Source organism: Neovison vison, chromosome 8 (genome assembly GCF_020171115.1).
Source record: "Neovison vison isolate M4711 chromosome 8, ASM_NN_V1, whole genome shotgun sequence".
Classification (NCBI taxonomy): Eukaryota; Metazoa; Chordata; class Mammalia; order Carnivora; family Mustelidae; genus Neogale; species Neogale vison.
This window is the reverse complement of record NC_058098.1, coordinates 62,112,292-62,123,851: the sequence shown is the minus strand read 5'-3', so window position 1 is coordinate 62,123,851 and position 11,560 is coordinate 62,112,292. Positions and strand designations below refer to the sequence as shown.

Below are 11,560 nucleotides of genomic sequence, written 5' to 3'. Positions count from 1 at the left end.
ATTTACATGTTTCATCCTATATGGCTATACATTTCCCCATAGATTTCCTATATAATTTGTCTTCATCCTTCCTTTCCAGGCCTTTCTGCCTGCACAGTCACTGGGAGAAAAATCAAGTGTAAGCTCGTCTCCCTACAGAAGGTTCTGTATGTTATGTAATGCTCACATGGGGTCCCTCAGGTTACCATTTTGCTGCAAATCAGCCGCCACACGGTTTTCTGGCCCTGAGATGGGGGTGAGATCGTCAGGGTGATGCTAATGTGGGTGGGGGCCTTCATTCCCTGGAGACTTTTACTCCCCTCCTTGAAGCCCAGGAACAAGGCCCAGGAACAAAGTGGGTAAGTAACTGATCTGCCTTTTGGTCTCTCCCCTCCCTTTTACCCCTTCACTTGCAGGTCCTCCTCTTTGATAAATAGGGGAAAGCCTGTGGGATTCAGATACCTATGTAAATAGTGCTGACCTCGGTGCCCCTTCTCATTGAAAAGCAGAAAGTCCATTGCAGGTGCTGGCTGCGCAGTGGCCCCACTTCCACTCGCCCAGACTTCACTGGACCCAAGACTCCTTACTTTGCCTCCTCCCCTTGTTGAAAACAGCCAGGACAACTATTAAATAGTTCTCAGAAGAGTTAAAGATATGTCTCGGGGTCAAAACATTTTTAAAGCCCTGGATGAATCTTCAAGGAATACAATCAGTAGGATGGCCTGAGCAAGTTTGAAAGACTGCCCCCCACCACCTCACTGCCCTCCAAAATGCTCGTTAAAAATACTTTGTAGACGTTATTGTGTTCCCTAATGGGTTTTTCCACATTGTAACCTACAGATTCTCAAGACCAAGCTACTAAAACATCAATTTCCCTTTTGTTAGTTTCTGGGTGATACTACACTTTCTGATTAGACTTACTGAATTATTTTTAAAAACTTGGCTGGGAGAGTTTTCAACCTTGGAAGTGTGAGTGAAACATAGATGCTCTCCCTCCCAGATTCCTACAGGGGTTGGGGGAGTGGGACAAACCCTGACTCACACCTCCAAGTTGGCCTGTCTGAACCTGGGCAGAGCGAGGGTAGCAGGTTTTGTCACCTTTCATGCCAGTGCTGGCACAGAGTGAGCTCTTTGAAGTGAATATCTATTCTATTTCAGTGTGCAGTGTTCTGGCCGACTAAATGGGCTTGCCTTCTGCGGAGAGGCAGTCCTGGAGGACATAACTCAGGAGCCATCTCCCAGGAAGCTCTTCATCAGAACATCCCTTGTCCTTCTGTTTTTGTTTTTTTGCTTTTGTATTAAAAAGCTGTTTTGGGGGCCGCCTGGGTGGCTCAGTGGGTTAACCCTTTGCCTTCGGCTTAGGTCAAGATCTCAGGGTCCTGTGATCGAGCCCCGCTTCAGGCTCTCTGCTCAGCAGGGAATCTGCTTCCCTCACTCTCTGCCTGCCTCTCTGCCTACTTGTGATCTCTATCAAATAAATAAAAAAATTTTCAAAAAAGGTTTTTTTTTTTTTAAAAAAAGCTGTTTTTTGTTTCCCTCTCAGCGCCTGTTCTGTTATTTTGCAGCAACAACAATGAAACATGAACAGTTGATCATTCTTTTTGTCCTCTGTGAAAGTGTCGTGTATTGGGATGTCACAAAGCCCTAGACACACCTCAGCGTGTCCTGTGCTTTTGATGGTTACTTGCTACTCACTGGGTCACCAAAGGACCCACACTTGATTCTGCCTTCCCCCCAGATGATTCTCCCAAACAAAGTCCTTCTTCCGAACTTGCAGATTCACTTAAATGTGGCTTCTCAAAATCAGAAGGACCAAACTCAGGTTCTCCAGAGAAGTCGTACTGGTTTATACAGTGACTGGGCAGCCTCCCCAGGATGACTCCTCTCAAGAAGGAGGGAGAACGACAGACATGTTTCCAGAGACATTTCTAAAACTATGGCAACTAAGTGAGTTTCACGGATAAAATTCTGGTATATTCCCAGTCAGCTCAAGTTATTTAAATTTTAGTTTTGTTCCCACGTATAGGCACGCACACGCCAACTAGGATTACGTTAGCGGCGCATTTTCACTGGACAACTCTGGTGACAGCAGCCATGGACCAACAAACTTATTTTCTGAAGAGTGGAAAAGAAAAAAAGCAAAAAGCTCTCCATCTCTTTTCAGTGGTTATTTTATGCTGCTTAACACCCCAAAAGACCCAAAAGACAAGAATTGGCTAGACTTCCCAGCTTCTTTTTCTAGGAACAGGTAACTAACCATGCTCTTTCCCCTCCCCCCGCCAAGACCCAGCTATTTTTAAAAGCTAAAATTTCTCTTTCCAAAGGGAGGAAAAGGAACGAATTTCATTAATGAATTACTTACATGGAATGTGGCTTGTCTGGGGGCAATTGTATTTGTAAATAAACGGCTTCCTGTTTATTATACACGTTTTACAGAAAAACCGATTCTAATGCCTCTGAGCACTTAACACAGCAAATATTTCAACTTCTGGTTTAATCCCCCCCCCTTTTTTTCCTACTCACTAGAAAGAAATCGGATAAAACAGTCATTTGGGTGTGGGGTGATGGGGGGAGGTATCGTTATCCTTAAGCATCCAGACTGCTCTGGAGAAGTCACCTCTTTAAGTTCTCAGGTATGCCAAAGTGCGAGCGAATTGTTTTGGCTTTCGGGGAATGATATTGGGACCCATTTGGAGAGTTTCATTTTTGCCCCTGGATCTTTCTAAAGCGGGCCGCGGCCTCCTTTTAGCGCTTCAAAAGCCAAGCCGGCGCGCGCTGGTCCTGGCGGGCGGACTGGGCACCAACTCGCTGCCTGGCACCCCTGCCTTCCCCTGCGGCCCGCGCTTGCCCGCCGCCAGATCGACATCGCCGCGCAGGCCCGCGGCCCGCGGTCCCAGGCCCGGCCCGGGGTAGGGGCGCCGGGGGTGGTGACCGGGACGGGGCCGGGCACTCGCAGCCTGCTCCAGCATTCTCCCGGCGCTCGAGTTTTCCCCACACGCGGGAAGCCGAGGCGCGGGCCGAGTGCCCAGAGTTCCCCAAGCACTCCACTGCCGAATGCGGCGCGCAGGGCCTGGAGGCCCGAAACTTCACAAAGCCGCCAACGTCCTCCTGGCCCTGCCCCCGCTCCACGGCTCTGGCTTCCAAGGTCTCTGCGTATTCCCAAACAATGCGACCTACCCGCGCACTAGGCCAGTCCTCTCTGACCCCTACTCGCTCCCCCCACCCAAACCTCTCCACATTCGGACTGTATGTAGCAAAGGGTTAGAACCTCATTTCTGAGCCAGCGCGTCCCCTTCCGGGCACGGCACCCTTCGGGTAGAGACACAAAGTGCCCCCCCCCTTCTGTAAATCCCAGGCTCTGGGCTGGGCCAGAGTCTTTGAAGACCCAGGGGGTCCAGCTCCGTCTGTACTTTTCCTCCAGGGCTCCGGGCCTTGGGGCAGCAGGGAGGTGGATCTCCGGGAGGGCCGGGGTCAGCAGGCCCTGAACTCAGCCCCTGTGAACTCTGCGGTCCGCGGAGGGGGAGGCGGCAACTGAATTCCGGGAGAGGAGGCTGGACCCCAGCACGGAAAATCCGCAAACATGGAACGGAGGTCGACAGGCATTTATACCTTGAATTCCCCTATGCGTTCCAAAAAAGTGTTCGCCAGGACCTCTGGAACCTGAGCCGACCGACCTTCCAAGGAAACTTTCCCAAGTTTTCATTTCTCTCTCTCCTCGATTTCTTAGGTTTTCTCCAGCCACCGGCCTTGTCAATTGCTCCACCAACTGCCCTTTAGTCTCTAGGGCTCCCAAGGCCCGAGTATTTCCAGAATTATGACAATAATTGTTATTATCAGGCTGGGGAACGAGCGCAGCATCAGAGGAACTGAGGGGGAGAGTAGAGATGCTGATGAAAAGGGATATTTCAACCCTGTTTCAAAAAAGTTTCAGTTGACAATTATCAGTAACCCCGATAGACAACTCCATTAAAGAAAAAAATTTACTACTGCTCTTGAAAAGCCGTTATTTTTTACATCGCTTTTAGGAAGATAGATGAACAAAACATCGCGTTTCAAGCCATTTTGATCTGTAATTAAATGGCAGGATCGGTTTGTATTCTCCTACGGCTTTTACAGAAGTTGCAGTGATCCAAAGTCGGGTTGCTGTGTCAGAGTGGCATTTTATTAATGAGAATACAAAAAGCTTGCATATTCTTAGCCCTGCTTGAATTTAGTTGCTAAGCAACCGGTGTATGGTAATTCATCCGCGAAATTTAAATCTTTGAGAAAGGATCGTGCGTTTTGCTGAATGGTCGCCACGAGGAAAACAACTTGTGGGACTGGCAGCAGCTGTTACGGCCGGGCCGACGGCCGGGCCAGGCCGAACAGGGATCGGGCCACCCCACGGCGACCGGCGACCGCCACCACCCCACCTCAGCGCCCGGTCTGCCCTGTGTCCCAGAGAGAAGCGGGGTTTCTCCTGCACGCTGCCCCGGCTCTGCCTTCCTCCGCTCCTCGGGTCCCCATTTCCACTTGAGGCAGGCCCTGCACCTGAGCAAGCCATCTGCCTCCCTAGGGCTTGAGAGTCCAGGCCAAGAATTTCCGCAGCCCCCTCCCCTCCCCAGCACCCGCAGGCACGCGGCGCGAGGGCGCGCGCGCGCGGCGCGAGGGCGCGCGCGCGCGGCGCGCGTACACACACACACACACACACACACACACACACACCAGCGCGCGCACACCGTGCGGCCTCGAGAATGCCAGTTGCCCTCTTCCCAGACCCCTCTGAGGTCATTTCCAGAGCCATCTCTTCCTTGAGGAAGATCCGACTCAAGACTCATAAGAACGCAGCCCACAGCCCTCCAGAAGGCCAGGCGGCCGCCGCTGGCCGGCAGTGACATCATAGGCTCCTGCTCGCCACGCTCGCTCCCACATTTTAGGATACAGGAACAAACACGGATGTGAAATCAAGAATGAAAGAGAGAGTAATCTAATTAATAGGCCATGAGCCAGGCTAACAAAATCAAAGAATCTGATTACACAGGCACCCCTCTTGCTGTCTCCGCTCTTCCACCCCCACCCAGGTCTTCCAGCCTCCGCACTATTTCCTTTCCTAGACTGGAAAGTTCAGGCAAACCCAGAGCCCTCCGATTTCCTTGTTGAAATCAAGATCAAGCCCACGGTGGGGCTCCAGCAGCCGGGAGGTCACGTGTGTGACCTTCAGGCCCTCGGAAGAGCCGCCCTGAGGAACTGAGATGACCAAGTGACCTACAAAACCCCACGAGCTGGAGAGGTAGCCCCCGTATTTGTGACGCGCCGCACTCTTCCCAACATCAGCAACAGCAACACCTGTACTGATTGCTCATGCTATCAGAAACAGGACTAGCAGAGAAAGGTTCTTCACTCACAGCCGTTTCAGGAAGAGCTATTTTTGGAAAACAAACATAACACAACTCTTTCTTTCCAATCACCTTGCTTCTGAGTCACTGATAGCCTCCAAGTCTTAACTCTCAACACCTTTCCCCCAGCATAGATGTCTGAGCACAGCCAGGTATGGGGTTTTTATCACTGATACATAGCATCTGTCCTAATCAGTCTAGTCAGCCACGTGCATTTCATGAAAGAAGAGAATTCTTTCATTGCTATCCTTCTGCCTTGAAAAAAACCAGGTCCACCTCCTAAATAATTAATTTCAAGTCTGCATCCAGTGCCAATACTTGTTGCATCCATTTTAGAGTTTGATTAATTACCCTGGAACTTGGGCAAACTAAACTCCATGTGGAGAGAATGTTTCTTCCTTCAATTTAGTTCTGAAAGCTACAAGTTATTGATGGCTCTTACTCTATTTACATACAAATTGGTGCAAATATGCCCATATCTTAAAATGCATTTTGTATAAATATATAAAAGTGTCATTTTTGATTTAGCTTGAAGAGGTTGATCATTTATTACAAAAATAAACGAATAAATACAACAATATATTGTTGCTTCCAACAGGATAAATACTTTACAAATATATAATTTAAAAAACAAATTTAATTGTTAAAATTATTTAAAATATTACACTTATCGATAAAACTATCAATAGTATATACTGCATTTAATATTAGAACCAATTATTCTCTGAATGTTGAAAACCATTCATACAAAACAGATTATGAGCATGGTAATAAGCAAACACTGGAGGCTACAGGGAAGCAGAGGGAATCTCTAAGATCAATAATGAACAGTTCTATTTTGGAACAAAGAAGTAGTCCTTGGCTAAGTACTTAAAAAAAAAAAAAAGGCAGAGCAACAACAGCAAAGTGACTATTTTAAATACACCTTGAATGATTTATCGCCCAGACTTGCAGGAAGATGGTTGGGTGAATGAGGTGACAGGGGCTTGGACAACTGATCAGGAACCACAGGACACTGCAAACTATAAATGGGCCTAGCTCGGGATTAGCCAGATTGATGGAACAGAACTTTGTCACTTTCCTTTGGGTTGGAAGGGGAGGAGGGGGTGGATTGAAATGGAGGAAACAAATGGCCACTTTACGAAGCACAAGACACTTGCGCTGCAAAGGAACACAATGACCAAATTCATTAAAAAGATCTGGTGATATATAACAATATTTTCATTATTTACATGTGTAACAATATAAGCCTTAGCACAAAACCTCTCAGTTATAGCTGCCCTCTTTTGTTTTTCAGCCATGAATTTCATTTTGTAAATACATTCAAAGGGTTGATTTAAAAAAATAAATATGGAGTGCAAGCATGAGCTCACTTTTAAAAACGCAAAATGATGAAATAAAATGGGCTTTCATTCCCATCTTCTCCAATCAAAAGTTACTCTGCTACCCCTAAATCTGGGCTCCTTCTAAAGTAATCAGCAAAGGTTGCTTTTTAATAGAAAACAGTGTGAAATCTAATGTTAGTTCTTTTGTTGTCAGCCAAATCAAGTAAGCAAATACCTCCTAAAATTTTAAATGGACCCATTCTCGGTCTAATCAACCACTACCATTCCTGTAGGGAAAATAGGATTTCATCTCACGTGCCAGTAGTAGCCACCATATAAAACCCACCACACCCAGTCCTCAGCTTTCTCACGAGGCCTGCTTTGCTTGCCCCAGTAGCCCCTCAAAAAAATGATGAAGTTTGTCCCCACCCCCACCCCTCACTCCAGGTTGTAAATTTGCCGGGCTGAGAGATTACAATAACAAGAGAAATAGGAAACAAGAAGGCAAAGAAAAGTAAATTGTGGTTTCTTGTTTTCAATTTTTTCCCTTCTCTCTGTTTAATAAATATGGCCTTTTTCAGATTTCACAAATCAAAATGATTGTGATTTTTAGTACGATTTGGTTTTAAAATAATGCAACCCAATACTCGGCCATCTGGCTGGGCTTGATTTATGAAAGTGACACAGGGTCTGTCTGGAAGAAATGACTGTTCCTTGTTGCTCTCACAGTTTTCCGGGTTTTTTTTTTAACCCCTGCATCAATATCAGAGGAAGAGAGAGGAAGATGAGAGAAGGTAGAAAGTGAGTGACAGCTAAATGAGATTAAGAGGAAATTAATCCATAAAATCATTGCTTTATCACTCCCCAATACTTTTTTAAAGTACAATACAAAGGGACTCAACTGAGCAGAGTCTTTTGCGTCTGTAGTACTCACAACCTGAGGCATTATACTTTCATTTTCCCACATTGTAAATATTGATACATTAACTTGATAAATGTGACCGCTCTGCAGGGTGTGGCTAAAGAGTGATCAAAAAAAGCTCAGAGCCCAGGACCAGTAAAGAAAATACAGAATCATACTGGGGAAAGACCAGAACACAGAAATATGGCATCTGAAGTCTGAGCTGGTGATCACACTGAGGGTAATGCAGTGTAGCCCGAAATCAGGGTACTAGAACTATATTCTTCCAGTACAAGAATAATAAACAAAACAAAACAAAAAAACCCCAAACAGCTTAATAATTTAAACTGAATTGCATATAGTTATTAATGGGAAGTAATTAATATAAAAATACTTTATAGACTTGTAAGCTATTCTTTACAACTATTAGTCTTCAGAAAAGAGGAAAGACACTTATTATGGTTGGGGGGACGGGAGGGGAAAGAGAGGCTAAACTTGGGTTGGGGGAGCTCTGTCTTAACCATTAATAACCAGTTGGCACATTATTACTGGTGCTGTAGTCCAGTCTTCTGGGAAAGATGATAAAAAGACACAGGTATCTCCAAGAAAAGAACTAGTCTTTAGACAATCTCACCTGAAAACACTAAAAACACCCACTGAAACCAAGGGAGAGAAAAATGTTGTGAGATTTATGGATTAATGAGGAGTGACAACTATGTTAAAGTACTAGCAGTTTCTGTCATGTCTGTCCTTTACTCTCTATTTCCAAATATACCTTAGGTGGAGCAGGGTCTGCTTCCTCAGTGCTATCACTTAAGGACTTGCATTAGTAAAAAAATATCTTCTAAAGAACTCTTTTCTTCCCACATAGCGTTTACGCATCAGACACAGACTAGTTCATTCTAACAAATTTATTTTCTCGATCAGCTCTTACGGAATCACTACTCAAATTAAATTACAATCAAATGATCACATCAAAAGATACCCTTACTACCTAGCAACTGTCCATATTTTCATTTCATTTTGATTTGTGCTCGTCTGAAAAAAACACGTAATACAAGATCTGGGGAAAAATAAATTACCGTTTTGCAGCAGTTCATAAGTATTCTGAATAAAATATTAAAAGAAGTCATTTAATGAAAATATAAAGCAAATATTTTTAGATCAACAACGGATCTAACAATTCTATATTGCCGTCTTTTGAAAAGTCTGTTTATTAAAACCTACCAAAAACACTGCTTGGAAATGGCAGTATTATGTAATCACAACCTCAGCACCCATTCAATCAAAGTTGGCAACGGATTGAGGAGAGAAGTCCAGAGAAGTGCGTCGGCTGGTGCTCAGTCCTTCTAAATCTCTTTATCTGAGTCAGTCCAGAAATAAAAAATAAAAAATATTAATAAAAAAAATATTAGCGGTGGAATCTTTAGGCCTCATCCACCCGAGTGACCGCCGTTAAAGCCGGGGTTGGTGGCGGGGCCTCGCTCCGTGCCCAGTCCGCGCCTGCCCTGCCCAGGACTTGGCCGGGCCTCTCCCACTCCTCGGAGGACATCCCCTTCTCCCTCGCCCAAACCTCTGCTCTTTCGTGATGCTTTATTTCCAAGGTTACTTTGAGGATACTTTTTCTTTTGGCTTTGCTATTCAGTCTGTTAATTTCAGAAGCTGTGAATATTTCCTTTTTTTTTTTTTTCGTCCCGAAGACTGTTCTTTGTTTTCTCCTTCCCATTTCATAGTCAATTTGTCCCCAAATGACTTTAACGTGGTCAAGAAACACAGGGCCCCCGAGCACAGAGTCATCCTCTGATTAAACCCGGTGCCTCAGCTTTCTTTCAGGTCGTTCCCAGGAAAGAAAGTTTCCGTAGATCACTTTAGGCAGCCCTTTGGAGGGGGGAGTGAGTGAAAAGGAGAGAGGGGTGCTTTTTTTTTTTTTTTTTTTTTTTAAGAGGAGAGGACGAGGCAGGTGCTAGGTGCTGGCCCACCGTTGCCATGTAGGACTTTCTAGGGTGGATAAAACCTCAGGAGTGCAGTTTTGGTGCGCTAGGCATCTTCACTCTTCTTTAAAAAGAAAAAGAAAAACAAAAAGGAAACACCACCACAGTATAAACGAGATCTCATGATCGCCTCCTTTTTCTCTTGCGGTTTTGTTTTATATATGTATATAAAACAGTCTAGGTATTTATTACGCTTTTTGTTTTGTTGTGCCCCTCCTTCCTTGGACTTCAGAAACGTCTCCTTGGTCTGTCTCTCTCTCGCTCTTTTGCCTCCAAGGGCCGGCATGTTTGTCTTTGGGCGGAGGGGAGGGCGGCGGACCGGCCCCGGCCCGGTGCGGCCCCAGTGCGGGGTTGGCGCTGCGGCGGCGGCGGCGGCGGCAGCGGCGGCGGCGGTGGCGGCGGCGGCGGCAGGAGTTGGTGGCGGTGCTGACAGCGGCTGCGGAGGCGGCGGCGGCGGCGGCCCTCTTTGCGCTGCGCCCCTGGCCTTCACTGCACGCTCGTCTGCAGTCCGTGGTGCGGCGGCGGCGTGTCGGCGCTCACGGTGCCCACCTGCGAGTAGACGTCGTCCGGCGTCTGCTGTTGGATGCCTGGTGGCGTCATGCGCTTCTCCTTTTGGCGCCGGTTGCAGAACCAGACCCGCACCACCTCTTTCTCGAGCTGCAGGCTGTCGGCCAGGTTGGTGATCTCCTGCGCGGAGGGCTTGGGGCACTTGAGGAAGTGGCTCTCGAGCGCGCCCTTGACGCTCACCTCGATGGAGGTCCGCTTCTTGCGCTTGCGGCCCTGCGCGGCGATCTTGTCGATGCTCGTGGGGCTGCCGGTGCTCGAGTCCGCCTCCTCTAGCCACTTGTTCAGCAGCGGCTTGAGCTTGCACATGTTCTTGAAGCTCAGCTGCAGGGCCTCGAAGCGGCAGATGGTGGTCTGCGAGAACACGTTGCCATACAGCGTGCCCAGTGCCAGCCCCACGTCGGCCTGCGTGAAGCCGAGTTTGATGCGTCGCTGCTTAAACTGCTTGGCGAACTGCTCCAGGTCGTCCGAGGTCGGCGTGTCCTCGTCCGAGTGCGGGTCGTGGCTGTTGAGTCCGGGCCCCGCGCCGCCGCCGCCATGGTGCGGAGGCCCCTGCGCGTGGTGCGGGTGAGGGGGGTGAGGGTGCGCGTGGTGGTGGTGGTGGTGGTGGTGCTCGGCCAGCTCGGGTGTGTCCCCGCGCACCAGCCCCGGGTGCACCAGGCTCTGGGCGCCGCCGCCCGCGCCGCCGCCTCCGCCGCCCGGACCCGGAGGCGCGCTCAGCATCCCGTTCACCGTGAAGCCCCCGGGCTGCGAGTAGAGCAGACTCTGAGGCGGCGGCTGCTGGCCTCCGGCCATGGACGGGAGGTGTGCGGCGGCAGCGGGGGCGGCGGCGGCGGCGGCTGCGGCGGCGGCGGCCCCCCAGCCCCCGGGGTGGCCCTGGTGCGGGGGCGGCGGCGGGGGCCCGAGGTGCGGCGGCCCGCGGTGGTGCAGCGCGGTGCCCGCGTGCAGGTCGTCGCGTCCGGACCCGCCCTTCACGTCGGGGCCCTGCGGTGGCGGCGGCGGCGGCGGCTGCGGCGGCTGCTGGGGGCTGCCGGCCATGCCCACGGCGCTGCCGGACCACGGCGAGCTCGCCTCCACGGCAGCAGCGGCAGCGGCGGCGGCGGCGGCGGCGGCGTGGGGCAGGGCTGTGACCCACTGGTGCGCGTGGCTTAGCATATGGCCGCCGTTGCTGGCGGCCATGGCCCCCTGCATGAAGTCGCTCTGGACCATCTTGACGGAGGACGGGTCCCCTCGGTAGGCGCCCGAGGTCACGGCGGCGCTACCGGGCTGCATGCCGCCCGCGCCGCCTCCCGCGCCGCCGCCGCCACCCCCGCCGCCGCCACCCCCGCCGCCGCCGGCTCCCGCCGCGTCCGAGTGTACAATGGAGCCGGCCGCCAGCAGGCTGTTCCCCGGCAGGTAGGGGTTAGAAGCCGCCGTGGCCATGCC

At 49.7% G+C, this 11,560-nt stretch overlaps 1 protein-coding gene across 1 annotated transcript; it reads right to left on the bottom strand.

Moving 5' to 3' along the window:
* Positions 1-9,985: 9,985 nt before the first annotated feature.
* On the bottom strand, positions 9,986-11,560 carry POU3F3 (POU class 3 homeobox 3). Its single transcript, XM_044262427.1, has one exon. The coding sequence runs from the start codon at positions 11,555-11,557 to the stop codon at positions 10,058-10,060; it is 1,500 nt and encodes a 499-aa protein (XP_044118362.1). The 5' UTR covers positions 11,558-11,560; the 3' UTR covers positions 9,986-10,057.